This window comes from Oncorhynchus nerka, linkage group LG23, assembly GCF_034236695.1.
Source record: "Oncorhynchus nerka isolate Pitt River linkage group LG23, Oner_Uvic_2.0, whole genome shotgun sequence".
In the NCBI taxonomy this organism is placed as follows: domain Eukaryota; kingdom Metazoa; phylum Chordata; class Actinopteri; order Salmoniformes; family Salmonidae; genus Oncorhynchus; species Oncorhynchus nerka.
The window spans coordinates 337,771-357,916 of record NC_088418.1 but is presented as its reverse complement, the minus strand read 5'-3'; the positions used below and the strand labels follow the sequence as shown (position 1 = coordinate 357,916).

Below are 20,146 nucleotides of genomic sequence, written 5' to 3'. Positions count from 1 at the left end.
CCTACCTATTACCTTTTGCCACCTACCTATTACCCATTACCTATTACCACCTACCTATTACCACCTACATATTACCTTTTGCCACCTACCTATTACCCATGACCTATTACCCCATACCCATTACCTATTACCACCTACCTATTACCCATTACCACCTACCTATTACCCCACACCCATGACCTATTACCACCTACATATTACCCCATATCCATGACCTATTACCACCTACCTATTACCCCATACCCATTACCTATTACCACCTACCTATTACCCATTACCTAATACCCATTACCCATTACCACCTACCTATTACCCATTACCACCTACCTATTACCCATTACCTATTACCCCATACCCATTACCTATTACCACCTACCTATTACCCCATACCCATTACCTACTACCATTACCTATTACCCCATACCCATGACCTATTACCCATTACCTATTACCACCTACCTATTACCCATGACCTATTACCCCATACCCATTACCTAATACCCATTACCTATTACCACCTACCTATTATCTATTACCACCTACCTATTACCCATAACCTATTACCCATACCCATTACCTATTACCACCTACCTATTACCCATTACCTAATACCCATTACATATTACCACCTACCTATTACCCATTACCACCTACCTATTACCCATTACCTATTACCCCATACCCATTACCTATTACCACCTACCTATTACCTATTACCCATAACCTATTACCCCATACCTATTACCCATTACCTACTACCCATAACCTATTACCACCTACCTATTACCCATAACCTATTACCACCTACCTATTACCCATTACCTAATACCCATAACCTATTACCACCTACCTATTACCCATAACCTATTACCACCTACCTATTACCCATTACCTAATACCCATAACCTATTACCACCTACCTATTACCCATTACCTATTACCCATAACCTATTACCACCTACCTATTACCCATTACCTAATACCCATAACCTATTACCACCTACCTATTATCTATTACCCCATACCCATTACCTATTACCACCTACCTATTACCGTGACCTTACTTTTCAACCATTTGGCAGATTTGGTCCTTATTAGGATCCCCATTTAGCAGATGGTAATTGGTCCTTATTAGGATCCCCATTTAGCAGATGGTAATTGGTCCTTATTAGGATCCCCATTTAGCAGATGGTAATTGGTCCTTATTAGGATCCCCATTTAGCAGATGGTAATTGGTCCTTATTAGGATCCCCATTTAGCAGATGGTAATTGGTCCTTATTAGGATCCCCATTTAGCAGATGGTAATTGGTCCTTATTAGGATCCCCATTTACCCCTGCAAAAGCATCAACTAATCTTCCTGGGGTCCACATGACATAATACATAGTACAGAACATTATTAGTCAAGGACTCAAATGCATTTAAAATGTCAAACATAGCCTACATATTAGTCCTCCACTCAATATCTAGGTCTAATACATAGTGCAGTGTAAATTACAATACATGATTACAGGAGCAATTAGGGTTAAGTGCCTTGCTCAAGGGCACTTATGCAGATTTTCCACTAGATATGCTCAGGATTCAAACCAGCAACCTTTTGGTTACTGGCCCAATGCGCTTAACCACTAGGCTACCAATCAATAAAAAAAAATTCTATGTTTTTGCTCTCTAAATCACACTTAGAACATCCAATTTTGTTGTTTTACTATAAGTCCACAACAATATGACCTGGCTGCCCCACTATGTAGAAATAAGTTCATGGCTTTTCTATTATTTTAAAATCATAATTTAAGGGATTTTTTTTGGTCTAGATTGCAGGAAATGGTAGTTACTGAACAGGTGTTCAAAAATCTCTTGAGTTCAAAGGGGGGCATAATATATATATATTTGTTCACCTTTATTTAACCAGGTAGGCTAGTTGAGAACAAGTTTGACACAGACAACAACACAGAGTTACACATAAACATGCCAATAACACAATAAACAAGTCAATGACACAGTAGAGAAAAGAAAGTCTATATACAGTGTGTGCAAAAGGCATGAGGAGGTAAGGCAATAAATAGGCCATAGTACAATTTATCAGATTAACACTGGAGTGATAAATGATCAGATGATCATGTGCAAGTAGAGATATTGGTGTGCAAAAGAGCAGAAAAGTACATGAAATAAAAACAGTATGGGGATGAGGCAGGTAGATTGGGTGGGCTATTTACAGATGGACTATGTACAGCTGCAGTGATCGGTTAGCTGCTCAGATAGTTGGTGAGGGAGGGTGTTGTTATCGTGACCAGTGAGCTGAGATAAGGCAGAGCTTTACCTAGCATAGACTTATAGATGACCTGGAGCCAGTTGGTCTGGTGACTAATATGTAGCGAGGGCCAGGCCACTAGAGCATACAGGTCACAGTGGTGGGTGGTATAAGGTGCTTTAGTAACAAAACATCCAGTTTGCTGAGTAGAGTGTTGGAAGCTATTTTGTAGATGACATCGCCGAAGTCGAGGATCGGTAGGATAGTCAGTTTTACTAGGGTAAGTTTGGCGGTGTGAGTGAAGAAGTCTGTTGCGGAATAGAAAGCCTATTCTAGATATGATTTTTGATTGGAGATGTTTAATATGAGTCTGGAAGGAGAGTTAACAGTCTAGCCAGACACCTAGGTATTTGTAGTTGTCCACATCATCTATGTCAGAACCGTCCAGAGTAGTGATGCTAGTCGGGCGTGCGGGTGCAGGCAGCGAACGGTTGAAAAGCATGCATTTGGTTTTACTAGCGTTTAAGAGCAGTTGGAGGCCACGGAAGGTGTGTTGTATGGCATTGAAGCTCGTTTGGAGGTTAGATAGCACAGTGTCCAAGGAAGGGCCAGAAGTATACAGAATCCCCTCCAGACCCCTGCCGTACTCAGAAGGAAAATCCCAGGGAGAACCCTGGTAGGCTACTTTGTAGTTTTTGGGAAAGCTTTTCCATCTAGAAGAAAAAGAAACGCACACCTATTAAGACGAGGTGCTGGCTAGCGGAGTAGAAAACTGGAAAATAAAAGAGTGCCGCACACTCTAGGAGCTCAGATGCAAACATGTAATTACCAACGTTTTGACAGCCAAGCTGTATTCATCAGGGTATAATCACAAACACTGTGGGATGACTCATTTATAGCCATATTTCTGTCTTCATCAGGGTCCCAAACACTGCGGGATGACTCGTTTATAGCCATATTTCTGTCTTCATCAGGGTCCCAAACACTGTGGGATGACTCGTTTATAGCCATATTTCTGTCTTCATCAGGGTCCCAAACACTGCGGGATGACTCGTTTATAGCCATATTTCTGTCTTCATCAGGGTCCCAAACACTGTGGGATGACTCGTTTATAGCCATATTTCTGTCTTCATCAGGGTCCCAAACACTGCGGGATGACTCGTTTATAGCCATATTTCTGTCTTCATCAGGGTCCCAAACACTGTGGGATGACTCGTTTATAGCCATATTTCTGTCTTCATCAGGGTCCCAAACACTGCGGGATGACTCGTTTATAGCCATATTTCTGTCTTCATCAGGGTCCCAAACACTGCGGGATGACTCGTTTATAGCCATATTTCTGTCTTCATCAGGGTCCCAAACACTGTGGGATGACTCGTTTATAGCCATATTTCTGTCTTCATCAGGGTCCCAAACACTGCGGGATGACTCGTTTATAGCCATATTTCTGTCTTCATCAGGGTCCCAAACACTGTGGGATGACTCGGGTCTTCATCAGGGTCCCAAACACTGCGGGATGACTCGTTTATAGCCATATTTCTGTCTTCATCAGGGTCCCAAACACTGCGGGATGACTCGTTTATAGCCATATTTCTGTCTTCATCAGGGTCCCAAACACTGCGGGATGACTCGTTTATAGCCATATTTCTGTCTTCATTAGGGTCCCAAACACTGCGTGATGACTCGTTTATAGCCATATTTCTGTCTTCATCAGGGTCCCAAACACTGTGGGATGACTCGTTTATAGCCATATTTCTGTCTTCATCAGGGTCCCAAACACTGTGGGATGACTCGTTTATAGCCATATTTCTGTCTTCATTAGGGTCCCAAACACTGCGGGATGACTCGTTTATAGCCATATTTCTGTCTTCATCAGGGTCCCAAACACTGTGGGATGACTCGTTTATAGCCAGTGGCTCGGGTGGTTGTTGTCCTTGATGATCTTTATGGTCTTCCTGTGACATCGGGTGGTGTAGGTGTCCTGTAGGGCAGGTAGTTTGACCCCGGTGATGTGTTGTGCAGACCTCACTACCCTCTGGAGAGCCTTACGATTGTGGACGGAGCAGTTGCCGTACCAGGCGGTCATACAGCCTGACTGGATGCTCGATTGTGCATCTGTAGAAGTTTGAGAGGGTTTTAGATGACAAGCCAAATTTCTTCTGCCTACTTGTGCCTTCTTCACCACACTGTCTGTGTGGGTGGACCATTTCAGTTTGTCTGTGATGTGTACGCAGAGGAACTTAACTTACTACCCTCTCCACTACTGTCCCGTCGATGTGGATAGGGGGGTGCTCCCTCTGCTGTTTCCTGAAGTCCACGATCATCTCCTTTGTTTTGTTGAGAGTGAGGTTATTTTCCTGACAACACACTCCAAGGGCCTTCACCTCCTTCCTGTAGGCCGCCTCGTCGTGGGCCTAACACTGTTGTGTCGTCTGCAAACTTGATGATCGAGTTGGAGACGTGCTTGTGAACAGGGAGTACAGGAGGGGGCTGAGAACGCACCCTTGTGAGGCCCCAGTGTTGAGGATCAGCGAAGATGAAATGCCATGGTGTGGTGGATAAACATTATTTTTCTCACATGATTGTGTGTGTGTGTGTGTGTGTGTGTCCTCCAGAGGCGTTCTCATGGAAGAAGGTGGAGCCTCAGGGTAAAGGTCCGTGCCCCAGGAGGAGACAGTGCTGTTGCTTGGTGGGAGATCGTATCATCCTGTTTGGAGGAACCAGGTAAGAGGCAGTAGTTTTTAGTACACATCATAGTAGTCTTTGGCGGTTCGTCACACAGACCTTGTGCCTTACTGGGATATTCAGTAATACTGGCACTGAACAGAAGGGGCGCTGTTTTCAAACCCCACTCATACTCTGTAATCTGAAGGTTTAGCAATGCTAACAAGTACATGTAAATCCCCTTAGAGAATGCTACCTAAATGCTAACGAGAGCATTGCGAACATTTTCTACAGTCTCTGACCTAAAGTATTTGCAGGACAGACATCCCAGCTCATAAAGTTATACAAGTAACTAAAATATGCTACTCACTGTTTGCTCCATGCCCAAAACAGATAGTAGACAACATGGCTAATTATCCAGGAGGGAATTCTCTGCTGTTACCAAGAAAATTGATTTGGGAAGTAGTGAACTAGTTACTAAATGAACAAACCAAATGCACAACGGCAGAGCATTTAACATATTTTAGACAGTCAACTTAATAGTTATCAGATATCTAGCTGGCAAACATCTAGTTGTGCATTCCCTCCTGGCACATGCTGCACAACTTTATCTTTTAGGTTTAAAAATAAAATGGAACCTTTTTATTTGACTCCCAAGGCTCTGGTCTCGTCGTTGTGCTTGTTAACAAACACCACATGTATGGGAACTACCGGTAAGATTCCAAATCAAACAGTATATGACAGGTGAAATGAAGAACACAACCCTTTTTGTCTCTTAACGTGTTGCACAAGTTGACTTCGGTATTCACTTAAAAAGTAGCTACAAATATTCACATTTATAAAAAATCTTTAAATAAATATTTTTAACAGCTCAGAGTCCCAGCCCCCATGTCTTCCAGCCCCTACCCTGCTCAGCCCACCTCTGAACCCCACTGAGACAGCCTGATACTGGGGATAACAGCTCAGTCCCAGCCCCCATGTCTTCCAGCCCCAACCCTGCTCAGCCCACCTCTGAACCCCACTGAGACAGCCTGATACTGGGGATAACAGCTCAGTCCCAGCCCCCATGTCTTCCAGCCCCAACCCTGCTCAGCCCACCTCTGAACCCCACTGAGACAGCCTGATACTGGGGATAACAGCTCAGTCCCAGTCCCAGCCCCCATGTCTTCCAGCCCCCAGCCCCCACCCTGCTCAGCCCACCTCTGAACCCCACTGAGACAGCCTGATACTGGGGATAACAGCTCAGTCTCAGCCCCCATGTCTTCCAGCCCCAACCCTGCTCAGCCCACCTCTGAACCCCACTGAGACAGCCTGATACTGGGGATAACAGCTCAGTCCCAGCCCCCATGTCTTCCAGCCCCAACCCTGCTCAGCCCACCTCTGAACCCCACTGAGACAGCCTGATACTGGGGATAACAGCTCAGTCCCAGCCCCCATGTCTTCCAGCCCCAACCCTGCTCAGCCCACCTCTGAACCCCACTGAGACAGCCTGATACTGGGGATAACAGCTCAGTCCCAGCCCCCATGTCTTCCAGCCCCAACCCTGCTCAGCCCACCTCTGAACCCCACTGAGACAGCCTGATACTGGGGATAACAGCTCAGTCCCAGCCCCCATGTCTTCCAGCCCCAACCCTGCTCAGCCCACCTCTGAACCCCACTGAGACAGCCTGATACTGGGGATAACAGCTCAGTCCCAGCCCCCATGTCTTCCAGCCCTGCTCAGCCCACCTCTGAACCCCACTGAGACAGCCTGATACTGGGGATAACAGCTCAGAGCCTTACCCTGCTGGAAGGGCCCGGCTGAAGGTTTCTACACTGACATCATTAGCTTTCACCTGCAGGAGAAAGTGTTTGATAAAATATTTTTATTAGAATGACTGGTGTTATTAGTCATGTAATGACAGGTGTTATTATATTGACTGTGTAATAACTGGTGTTATTATATTGACTGTGGTGTTATTATATTGACTGTGGTGTTATTATATTGGCTGTGGTGTTATTATATTGGCTGTGGTGTTATTATATTGACTGTGGTGTTATTATATTGACTGTGGTGTTATTATATTGACTGTGGTGTTATTATATTGGCTGTGGTGTTATTATATTGACTGTGGTGTTATTATATTGACTGTGGTGTTATTATATTGACTGTGGAGTTATTATATTGACTGTGGAGTTATTATATTGGCTGTGGTGTTATTGGTCATGTAATGACTGTGGTGTTATTATATTGGCTGTGGTGTTATTATATTGACTGTGGTGTTATTATATTGACTGTGGAGTTATTATATTGGCTGTGGTGTTATTGGTCATGTAATGACTGTGGTGTTATTATATTGGCTGTGGTGTTATTATATTGGCTGTGGTGTTATTATATTGGCTGTGGTGTTATTATATTGACTGTGGTGTTATTATATTGGCTGTGGTGTTATTATATTGACTGTGGTGTTATTATATTGACTGTGGTGTTATTATATTGACTGTGGTGTTATTATATTGGCTGTGGTGTTATTATATTGACTGTGGTGTTATTATATTGGCTGTGGTGTTATTATATTGACTGTGGTGTTATTATATTGACTGTGGTGTTATTATATTGGCTGTGGTGTTATTATATTGACTGTGGTGTTATTATATTGACTGTGGTGTTATTATATTGACTGTGGTGTTATTGGTCATGTAATGACTGTGGTGTTATTATATTGGCTGTGGTGTTATTATATTGACTGTGGTGTTATTATATTGGCTGTGGTGTTATTATATTGACTGTGGTGTTATTATATTGGCTGTGGTGTTATTATATTGACTGTGGTGTTATTATATTGACTGTGGTGTTATTATATTGACTGTGGTGTTATTATATTGACTGTGGTGTTATTATATTGGCTGTGGTGTTATTATATTGACTGTGGTGTTATTATATTGGCTGTGGTGTTATTATATTGACTGTGGTGTTATTATATTGACTGTGGTGTTATTATATTGACTGTGGTGTTATTATATTGGCTGTGGTGTTATTATATTGACTGTGGTGTTATTATATTGGCTGTGGTGTTATTATATTGGCTGTGGTGTTATTATATTGACTGTGGTGTTATTATATTGACTGTGGTGTTATTATATTGACTGTGGTGTTATTATATTGGCTGTGGTGTTATTATATTGACTGTGGTGTTATTATATTGACTGTGGTGTTATTATATTGGCTGTGGTGTTATTATATTGACTGTGGTGTTATTATATTGACTGTGGAGTTATTATATTGGCTGTGGTGTTATTGGTCATGTAATGACTGTGGTGTTATTATATTGGCTGTGGTGTTATTATATTGACTGTGGTGTTATTATATTGGCTGTGGTGTTATTATATTGACTGTGGTGTTATTATATTGACTGTGGTGTTATTATATTGGCTGTGGTGTTATTATATTGACTGTGGTGTTATTATATTGACTGTGGTGTTATTGGTCATGTAATGACTGTGGTGTTATTGGTCATGTAATGACTGGTGTTATTAGTCATGTAATGACTGTGGTGGTATTAGTCATGTAATGACTGTGGTGGTATTAGTCATGTAATGGCTGTGGTGTTATTATATTGGCTGTGGTGTTATTATATTGGCTGTGGTGTTATTGGTCATGTAATGACTGTGGTGTTATTATATTGGATGTGGTGTTATTGGTCATGTAATGACTGTGGTGTTATTATATTGGCTGTGGTGTTATTATATTGGCTGTGGTGTTATTGGTCATGTAATGGCTGTGGTGTTATTATATTGGCTGTGGTGTTATTATATTGGCTGTGGTGTTATTGGTCATGTAATGACTGTGGTGTTATTGGTCATGTAATGACTGTGGTGGTATTGGTCATGTAATGACTGTGGTGGTATTAGTCATGTATTGACCGTGGTGGTATTAGTCATGTATTGACCGTGGTGGTATTGGTCATGTAATGACTGGTGGTATTGGTCATGTAATGACTGTGGTGGTATTAGTCATGTAATGACTGGTGTTATTAGTCATGTAATGACTGGTGTTATTAGTCATGTAATGACTGGTGTTATTAGTCATGTAATGACTGGTGTTATTAGTCATGTAATGACCGTGGTGGTATTGGTCATGTAATGACTGGTGTTATTGGTCATGTAATGACTGTGGTGTTATTAGTCATGTAATGACTGGTGTTATTGGTCATGTAATGACTGTGGTGGTATTAGTCATGTAATGACTGTGGTGTTATTAGTCATGTAATGACTGTGGTGGTATTAGTCATGTAATGACTGGTGTTATTAGTCATGTAATGACTGTGGTGGTATTAGTCATGTAATGACTGTGGTGTTATTAGTCATGTAATGACTGTGGTGGTATTGGTCATGTAATGACTGTGGTGGTATTAGTCATGTAATGACTGTGGTGGTATTAGTCATGTAATGACTGTGGTGTTATTAGTCATATAATGACTGTGGTGGTATTAGTCATGTAATGACTGCGTTCTGTGGGACTTCCCCTGGGATTTAGTTAGAATAATAGTCTTACAGGAGTCATGATTTCCTGTCGTCAGGCAGCAGATAGGGAGGGGTCATGGTGTGGGTAAGATAGGGAAAACAAGCGTCTTTGTGATAGTCTGTTGTCTGACCAGGGGAGGAAATACAACACCTCTCGTCTCAGACAGACAGGCAGATGGGCTGATGACCTGGTCCTGTGGTAGGATCCCTTTATCTATATCTGTCTACAGCCTACCGTTGTATCTACACACACCTACACACACCTACACACACCCACACACACCCACACACACCTACACACACCTACACACACCTACACACACCTACACACACCTACACACACCTACACACACCTACACACACCTACACACCTACACACACACCTACACACATCCACACACATCTACACACACCTACACACACACCTACACATGTCCACACACACCTACACATGTCCACACACACCTACACACATCTACACACGTCCACACACACCTACACACGTCCACACACACCTACACACGTCCACACACACCTACACACACCTACACACACCTACACACATCTACACACACCTACACACGTCCACACACGTCCACACACACCTACACACACCTACACACACCTACACATGTCCACACACACCTACACACACCTACACATGTCCACACACACCTACACACCTACACACACCTACACACACCTACACATGTCCACACACACCTACACACACCTACACACACCTACACACACCTACACATGTCCACACACACCTACACACACCTACACATGTCCACACACACCTACACACACCTACACACACCTACACATGTCCACACACACCTACACACACCTACACACACCTACACATGTCCACACACACCTACACACACCTACACATGTCCACACACACCTACACACACCTACACACACCTACACTAGAGGTCGACCGATACCTATACCGATTAATCGGCTGATTTTAAAAACTTTTTTTTTTTTGTAATAATGACAATTACAACAATACTGAATGAACACTTATTTTAACTTAATATATTACATAATTGAAATCTATTTAGCTTCAAATAAATAATGAAACATGTTCAATTTTATTTAAATAATGCAAGAACAAAGTGTTGGAGAAGAAAGTAAAAGCGCTCAGAACATGAGAACATATGAAAGCTGTTGGTTCCTTTTAACATGAGTCTTCAATATTCCCAGTTAAGAAGTTTTAGGTTGTAGTTATTATAGGAATTATAGGACTATTTCTCTCTATACCATTTGTATTTCATTAACCTTTGACAATTGGATGTTCTTATAGGCACTTTAGTATTGCCAGTGTAACAGTATAGCTTCCGTCCCCCTCCTCGCTCCTCCCTGGGCTCGAACCAGCAACACAACGACAACAGCCACCACATCGAAGCAGAGTTACCCTTGCAGAACAAGGGAAACAACCACCCCAAGGCTCAGAGCGAGTGACTTTTGAAACGCTATTAGTGCACAACCCGCTAACTAGCCAGCCATTTCACATTGGTTACACCAGCCTAATCTCAGGAGTTGATGGGCTTGTAGCCATAAACAGCACAATGCTTGAAGCACAACGAAGAGCTGCTGTCATACGCAGGAAAGTGCTGTTTGAATAAATGCTTATGAGCCTGCTGCTGCCTACCACCGCTCAGTCAGACTGCTCTATCAAATCATAGACTTAGTTATAACATAATAACACACAGAAATACGAGCCTTTGGTCATTAATATGGTCGAATGCGGAAACTATCATCTCAAAAACAAGACGTTTATTTTTTCAGTGAAATACGGAACCGTTCCGTATTTTATCTAACGGGTGGCATCCATCAGTCTAAATATTCCTGTTATATTGCACAACCTTCAATGTCATAATTACGTAAAATTCTGGCAAATTAGGCGGCCCAAAGTGTTGCATATATACTGACTCTGCGTGCAATGAACGCAAGAGAAGTGACAAAATTTCACCTGGTTAATATTGCCTGCTAACCTGGATTTAAATATGCAGATTAAAAAATATATTCTTCTGTGTATTGATTTTAAGAAAGGCATTGATGTTTATGGTTAGGCACACATTGTTTTTATTAGATAAGTTTAATGCTAGCTAGCGACTTACCTTGGCTTCCTGCATTCGCGTAACATGCAGTCTCCTTGTAGAGTGCAATGAGAGGCAGGTGGTTAGAGCGTTGGACTAGTTAACTGTAAGGTTGCAAGATTGGATCCCCCGAGCTGACAAGGTAAACATCTGTCATTCTGCCCCTGAACAAGGCAGTTAACGCACCGTTCCCAGGCCGTCATTGAAAATAAGAATGTGTTCTTAACTGACTTGTCTAGTTAAATAAAGTAAATAAAAATAAATAAAGATTAAATGAAGTAGTTAAAAAAAAAAAGTCAAATAAATACCGATTTCCGATTGTTATGAAAACTTGAAATCTTGAAAGCCGGACCTTAAAAAACAACTGTCCCCAGCGCCCCCTCCCCCGACCACTCGCTCCCCCTCCCCCTTACCACTCGCGCGCCCCCTTACCACTCGCGCCCCCTTACCACTCGCGCGCCCCCTTACCACTCGCCCCCTCCCCCGACCACTCGCTCCCCCTCCCCCTTACCACTCGCCCGCCCCCTTGACCACTCGCGCGCCCCTTGACCACTCGCGCGCCCCCTTGACCACTCGCGCGCCCCCTTGACCACTCGCGCGCCCCCTTGACCACTCGCGCGCCCCCTTGACCACTCGCGCGCCCCCTTGACCACTCGCGCGCCCCCTTGACCACTCGCCTGCCCCCGGCCACTCGCGCGCCCCGGCCACTCGCGCGCCCCCGGCCACTCGCGCGCCCCCGGCCACTCGCCGCGCCCCCGGCCACTCGCCCGCCCCCGACCACTCGCCCGCCCCCGACCACTCGTCCGCCCCGACCACTTGCCAGCCCCCTCCGCCCCGACCACTCGCGCGCCCCCTGGCCACTCGTCCGCCCCCTGGCCACTCGCGCGCCCCCTGGCCACTCGCGCGCCCCCTGGCCACTCGCGCGCCCCCTGGCCACTCGCGCCCCCTGGCCACTCGCGCGCCCCCTGGCCACGCGCGCCCCCTGGCCACTCGCCCGCCCCTGGCCACTCGCCCGCCCCTGACCACTCGCGAGGGACCACTCGCGCGCCCCCGGCCACTCGTCCGCCCCCGACCACTCGTCCGCCCCTGACCACTCGCCTGACCACTCGCCCGCCCCCTCCCCTGACCACTCGCCTGCCCCCTCCCCCGACCACTCGCCCGCCCCTGACCACTCGCCTGCCCCCTCCCCCGACCACTCGCGCGCCCCTGACCACTCACCCGCCCCCTCCCCCGACCACTCTCTCGCCCCTCAGTTTGGGAACCACTGCACTAAGACACTTAAGACCCACACTCAGGCTGAGGACCAAGTCATAACAGCAGCTGATTTACTTTCCCTCCTATTTAAACAGTGGAGAGGAGAAGTGTGCCCGGAGGTGTCCTCCCTGTGTCCATCTTTATTGTGACACCTTACCTGCTTAGATTTCACACAGGACATTGTGTGTTCATTGAAATACATGTGGGTATCTTATTGTTTGAGATGTATTACATGTTGATCATTTAGCCGTTACCTGTTATCCAGAGTGACATACAGTCAGTTCCGTTAACCAAGCTAGGATAGACAACCACATATCAGTCATTACCAGGAAATCAGAGCTAGATACAAAAGACAAGTGTTAGTGCCAGAAAGGGGATCAGTTGAACAACTGAATGCATTCAACCCAAATGTGTCTTCTGCAGAATGGCAGATTTCTTCCACCTTGCCGTCTCTGGGATTTGAACCAGCGACCTTTGTGTTACTGGCCCAACACTCTTAACCACTAGGCTACCTACCTGTATGTCTGTGGGACGTCTATAAGCCAATGTGCTCTGTGTTTTGTGTTTATTTTCCTGGGGCTTAACTACTTTCAGAGTCATTAGGCAGCTATTAACCCCAGCTTTAACCCTAGCTTTAACCAGCTAAAGACTTATTTGTTTCTGTCTAAATTAAATAGACAAACGCCTGCTCGGCCCATCATGAATTACCCAGCAGACACCTTGCTTGTGTTCTTTATAACACTTCCGGATCCTAGGAAGCGTGGCAAGGAAACACTGTCAGATTTATGTGTGAGTGTGTTTGTGCGTAGGAGCGTGGCTAAGAAACACTGTCAGATTTATGAGGACTCTTCTATACCACTATTGTTTATCTTTCAGTCTGAGCCAGACCAGAACACTGAATGATATTTATTTAAAACATTCTGTTGAATTTATTCACTCTTTATGATATTTACTTTACCTGCAGGAATTTGTTGGCCATTAATTTATTGTTTTAGTGAAGCACAATAAAAGGATTAAGTCGTGGGCCCGCTGTGTTCAAAGGGTCAGCTATAGGACTGGACTAGAGGTGTTTGTCTGGGAAACTCTCACCTTAACTAACCCTATTAGAACCCTGTGTGGGAATTATTACAGCTATATAGACTGGGGGAACCTGGGTACAGAGCAAAATGGATGTTCATTAGGTTGAAACGCCGTGTGTAAGGGTTCACCATTAGGGGCTGTATTTTTATTCACTGTTGTTTTAATGTGTGCTTTAGGACAGCAACTTGGAATTAGTTCCCATTTATAAAGTGATTTAGTGCAGCAGTTTAACCTGGGTGTGTATGAGAAAGAGATCTGCCAGCAACACACAGCCTCTCTCTCTCTCTCTCTCTCTCTCTCTCTCCCTCTCCCTCACACACACTCCTCACCTCCACTTACTCCAGAGTAAACAGCCTGCTGAGCTGTAGAGAGGCAAGACATTCTGTCCTGATTTATGAGCTCAGGGAGCCTCCTCTCTGTGTCACACAGCGACACCCGAACCCTAACCCTCTGTTACCCCTCACTGGTCCTCTGGGGCTCTGGTTAACTCATCTACTCAAACAGGCAGCATGCATGAGTGACTCCACCTGCACTGACCTTAGCCTAGCAACACTAGCTCTATAGTCACTCTCTATGTCTAATACTAGCTTCCTTCCGGTCACACGCTCTAACCACTAGGCTACCCTGCCGCCCCATATGATACTAGCTCTATAGTCACTCTCTCTGTCATACTAGCTCTATAGTCACTCTCTCTGTCATACTAGCTCTATAGTCACTCTCTTTGTCATACTAGCTCTATAGTCACTCTCTAGGTCTGTCATACTAGCTCTATAGTCACTCTCTCTGTCTGTTATACTAGCTCTATAGTCACTCTCTGTCTTTTACGTCCAGTTTGGTGAGTGTGTTGCTACCTCCAGTCTGGTGAGTGTGTTGCTACCTCCAGTCTGGTGAGTGTGTTGCTACCTCCAGTCTGGTGAGTGTATTGCTACCTCCAGTCTGGTGAGTGTCTTGCTACCTCCAGTCTGGTGAGTGTATTGCTACCTCCAGTCTGGTGAGTGTATTGCTACCTCCAGTCTGGTGAGGGTCCAGCTACCTCCAGTCTGGTGAGGGTCCAGCTACCTCCAGTCTGGTGAGGGTCCAGCTACCTCCAGTCTGGTGAGGGTCCAGCTACCTCCAGTCTGGTGAGGGTCCAGCTACCTCCAGTCTGGTGAGGGTCCAGCTACCTCCAGTCTGGTGTGGGTCCAGCTACCTCCAGTCTGGTGTGGGTCCAGCTACCTCCATCCTGGTGTGGGTCCAGCTACCTCCATCCTGGTGTGGGTCTAGCTACCTCCAGTCTGGTGAATTTCCAGCTACCTCCAGTCTGGTGTGGGTCCAGCTACCTCCAGTCTGGTGTGGGTCCAGCTACCTCCAGTCTGGTGAAGGTCCAGCTACCTCCATCCTGGTGTGGGTCTAGCTACCTCCAGTCTGGTGAATTTCCAGCTACCTCCAGTCTGGTGTGGGTCCAGCTACCTCCGGTCTGGTGAATGTCCAGCTACCTCCGGTCTGGTGTGGGTCCAGCTACCTCCGGTCTGGTGTGGGTCCAGCTACCTCCGGTCTGGTGTGGGTCCAGCTACCTCCGGTCTGGTGTGGGTCCAGCTACCTCCGGTCTGGTGAGGGTCCAGCTACCTCCGGTCTGGTGAGGGTCCAGCTACCTCCGGTCTGGTGAGGGTCCAGCTACCTCCGGTCTGGTGAGGGTCCAGCTACCTCCGGTCTGGTGAGGGTCCAGCTACCTCCGGTCTGGTGAGGGTCCAGCTACCTCCGGTCTGGTGAGGGTCCAGCTACCTCCGGTCTGGTGAGGGTCCAGCTACCTCCGGTCTGGTGAGGGTCCAGCTACCTCCGGTCTGGTGAGGGTCCAGCTACCTCCGGTCTGGTGAGGGTCCAGCTACCTCCGGTCTGGTGAGGGCTCCAGCTACCTCCGGTCTGGTGAGGGTCCAGCTACCTCCGGTCTGGTGAGGGTCCAGCTACCTCCGGTCTGGTGAGGGTCCAGCTACCTCCGGTCTGGTGAGGGTCCAGCTACCTCCGGTCTGGTGAATTTCCAGCTACCTCCGGTCTGGTGTGGGTCCAGCTACCTCCGGTCTGGTGTGGGTCCAGCTACCTCCGGTCTGGTGAATGTCCAGCTACCTCCGGTCTGGTGAATGTCCAGCTACCTCCGGTCTGGTGTGGGTACAGCTACCTCCGGTCTGGTGTGGGTACAGCTACCTCCGGTCTGGTGTGGGTACAGCTACCTCCGGTCTGGTGTGGGTACAGCTACCTCCGGTCTGGTGTGGGTCTAGCTACCTCCGGTCTGGTGAATGTCCAGCTACCTCCAGTCTGGTGAGTGTCCAGCTACCTCCAGTCTGGTGTGGGTCTAGCTACCTCCGGTCTGGTGTGGGTCTAGCTACCTCCAGTCTGGTGAATGTCCAGCTACCTCCAGTCTGGTGTGGGTCTAGCTACCTCCAGTCTGGTGAATGTCCAGCTACCTCCAATCTGGTGAGTGTCCAGCTACCTCCAGTCTGGTGTGGGTCTAGCTACCTCCAGTCTGGTGAATGTCCAGCTACCTCCAGTCTGGTGAGTGTCCAGCTACCTCCAGTCTGGTGAGTGTCCAGCTACCTCCAGTCTGGTGAGTGTCCAGCTACCTCCAGTCTGGTGAGTGTCCAGCTACCTCCAGTCTGGTGTGGGTCTAGCTACCTCCAGTCTGGTGAATGTCCAGCTATCTCCAGTCTGGTGAGTGTCCAGCTATCTCGAGTCTGGTGAGTGTCCAGCTACCTCCAGTCTGGTGAGTGTCCAGCTACCTCCAGTCTGGTGAGGGTCCAGCTACCTCCAGTCTGGTGTGGGTCTAGCTACCTCCAGTCTGGTGTGGGTCTTCAAGCCAGTTAATGATTCACTGGCTGTGTGTCTGTCTGAAGTTGGGGACGACTTGTTTTGTGTGTATATATTAGGGATGTTGCTGCTGGCTAACAGGCCTTCATTAACCAGTGAACAAACAGTAAAATGACGTGTCCAACAGAATATACTCTGCATGCATACAAGGAACATTCATATATATACACTATCGTCTTACAAGAAACAGATTCATATATACACTATCGTCATACAAGGAACATTCATATATACACTATCGTCATACAAGAAACATTCATATATACACTATCGTCATACAAGGAACATTCATATATACACTATCGTCATACAAGGAACAGACATTTTTCATAAAGAGCTGAATGGAAACGGGTTGGGTATTGTTGCATATCGTCTTACAGTCAAGCAGCTGTTATTAGACATGCAGCTCCTGTAATGAAGCAGCTAATTAAACGTCATTTAAACATGTCAAGTTGTCTGGAAAAGCCAGTTGGAAACAGTTCACCTGAGTATTTCTGGAAAAGCCCGTTGGAAACAGTTCACCTGAGTGTGTCTGGAAAAGCCAGTTGGAAACAGTTCACCTGAGTATTTCTGGAAAAGCCCGTTGGAAACAGTTCACCTGAGTATTTCTGGAGAAGCCAGTTGGAAACAGTTCACCTGAGTGTTTCTGGAAAAGCCCGTTGGAAACAGTTCACCTGAGTGTTTCTGGAAAAGCCAGTTGGAAACAGTTCACCTGAGTGTTTCTGGAAAAGCCAGTTGGAAACAGTTCACCTGAGTGTTTCTGGAAAAGCCCGTTGGAAACAGTTCACCTGAGTGTTTCTGGAAAAGCCCGTTGGAAACAGTTCACCTGAGTGTTTCTGGAAAAGCCCGTTGGAAACAGTTCACCTGAGTGTTTCTGGAACAGCCCGTTGGAAACAGTTCACCTGAGTGTTTCTGGAAAAGCCAGTTGTAGACAGTTCACCTGAGTGTGTCTGGAAAAGCCAGTTGTAGACAGTTCACCTGAGTGTTTCATATGTGCCAGAGCTGAAAACCTCAAACGTAGAAAGACTGGGAACCTAATAGCAACAACTAGGATGGGTTGCCAATATGACTAGGATTGTACCGTTGGGCTTCTGGACAACGAAATAAAGTTGATATGAAAATCAATAGAACAGGAGAGAAATGCTGGTTAATGACATGAGGAAGGCTTTTATAAAATAATTACCCCCACATTTCTATGGATGGATTTTGGCTAGACTACTGTGAAGCAAGGTAAGACATGTCTCATTATCAGAAGTAAATTAGTACGTTCAGCTTTCAAACAATGATACTGCCTCAAGCTCCCATTACATTATACTGCCTCAAGCTCCCATTACATTATACTGCCTCAAGCTCCCATTACATTATAATGCCTCAAGCTCCCATTACGTTATACTGCCTCAAGCTCCCATTACATTATACTGCCTCAAGCTCCCATTACATTATACTGTCTCAAGCTCCCATTACATTATACTGCCTCAAGCTCCCATTATGTTATACTGCCTCAAGCTCCCATTACATTATACTGCCTCAAGCTCCCATTACATTATACTGCCTCAAGCTCCCATTTACTCGATACTGCCTCAAGCTCCCATTTACTCGATACTGCCTCAAGCTCCCATTATGTTATACTGCCTCAAGCTCCCATTTACTCGATGCCTCATTACGCCTCAAGCTCCCATTTACATTATACTGTCTCAAGCTCCCATTTAAGCTCCCATTTACGATACTGCCTCAAGCTCCCATTTACTGCCTCAAGCTCCCATTTACTGCCTCAAGCTCCCATTTACACAATACTGTCTCAAGCTCCCATTTACACAATACTGTCTCAAGCTCCCATTTACTCGATACTGCCTCAAGCTCCCATTTACTCGATACTGCCTCAAGCTCCCATTTACTCGATACTGCCTCAAGCTCCCATTTACTCGATATTGCCTCAAGCTCCCATTTACACAATACTGCCTCAAGCTCCCATTTACTCGATACTGCCTCAAGCTCCCATTTACTCGATACTGCCTCAAGCTCCCATTTACTCGATACTGCCTCATGCTCCCATTTACTCGATATTGCCTCATGCTCCCATATACACAATACTGCCTCAAGCTCCCATTACGTTAAAAATACTGTGACTTACCAAGACAGTTAGTGGATTAAGTATCCTGAGATTAAGTATTTTTGGAACAGAGCATTCGTTTCCGTACTTCCGAGAACACAAACACTCATGTGCGCTAGCTAGGGATGGAGAGAGACGGGAGGGGCACAGTATAGGCAGGTCAGCCACCAGACAGACAGATCCGTGCACTAGGCCTATCTCAAATCAAATTATATTGGTCACATACACATGGTTAGCAGATGTTAATGTGGATGTAGTGAAATGCTTGTGCTTCTAGTTCTGACAGTGCACCAATATCAAACATGTAATCTAACAATTCCACATCTACCTAATACACACAAATCTAAGTAAAGGAATGGAATAAGAATATGTACATGTAAATATATGGTTGAGCAATGACAGAGCGGCATAGGCAATGTGCAATAGATGGTATAAAATACAGTATATTCATATGAGATGAGGTAATGCATTATTAAAGTGGCATTATTAAAGTGCCTAGTGATCCATTTGTTAGAGTGACCAATGATTTCAAGTCACTATGTTGGCAGCAGCCTCTCTGTGTTAGTGATGGCTGTTTAACAGTCTGATGGAGTTGATAGAAGCTGTTTTTCAGTCTCTCGGTCCCAGCTTTGATGCACCTGTACTGACCTCGCCTTCTGGATGATAGCGGGGTGAACAGGCAGTGGTTCATTTACATTTAAGTCATTTAGCAGACGCTCTTATCCAGAGCGACTGGTTCGGGTGGTTGTTGTCCTTGATGATCTTTATGGCCTTCCTGTGACATCGGGTGGTGTAGGTGTCCTGGAGGGCAGGTAGTTTGCCCCCGGTGATGCGTTGTGCAGACCTCACTACCCTCTGGAGAGCCTTACGGTTGTGGGCGGAGCAGTTGCCGTACCAGGCGGTGATACAGCCCGACAGGATGCTCTCGATTGTGCATCTGTAAAAGTTTGTCAGTGTTTTTGGTGACAAGACAAATTTCTTCAGTCTCCTGAGGTTGAAGAGGCACTGCTGCGCCTTCTTCACCACACTGTCTGTGTTGGTGGACCAATTCAGTTTGTCTGTGATGTGTACGCCGAGGAACTTAAAACTTTCCACCTTCTCCACTACTGTCCCGTTGATACAGATAGGGGGGTGCTCCCTCTGCTGTTTCCTGAAGTCCACGATCAACTCCTTTGTTTCGTTGACGTTGAGTGAGAGGTTTTTTTCCTGACACAACTATCTGTCAGTGTAGGCAGGTCAGCCACCAGACAGACCGTCAGAGCCGTGCACTAGGCCCATCTAGTGCACGGAGGTTGTGCGTTCCCCAGGGGTTGTGCGTTCCCCAGGGGTTGAGCGT

At 46.0% G+C, this 20,146-nt stretch overlaps 1 protein-coding gene across 6 annotated transcripts in view; it reads left to right on the top strand.

Annotated features, from left to right (window-relative positions):
* Nucleotides 1-20,146, top strand: part of LOC115106291 (kelch domain-containing protein 3) — a 78,059-nt gene that overhangs the window by 39,833 nt on the left and 18,080 nt on the right. For all 6 annotated transcript variants that reach the window (XM_029628858.2, XM_029628862.2, XM_029628861.2 and 3 more), the window contains one exon: nt 4,863-4,971. In XM_029628858.2, the coding sequence (XP_029484718.1) occupies nt 4,863-4,971 (109 nt within the window). The remainder of the gene's footprint in view (nt 1-4,862; nt 4,972-20,146) is intronic.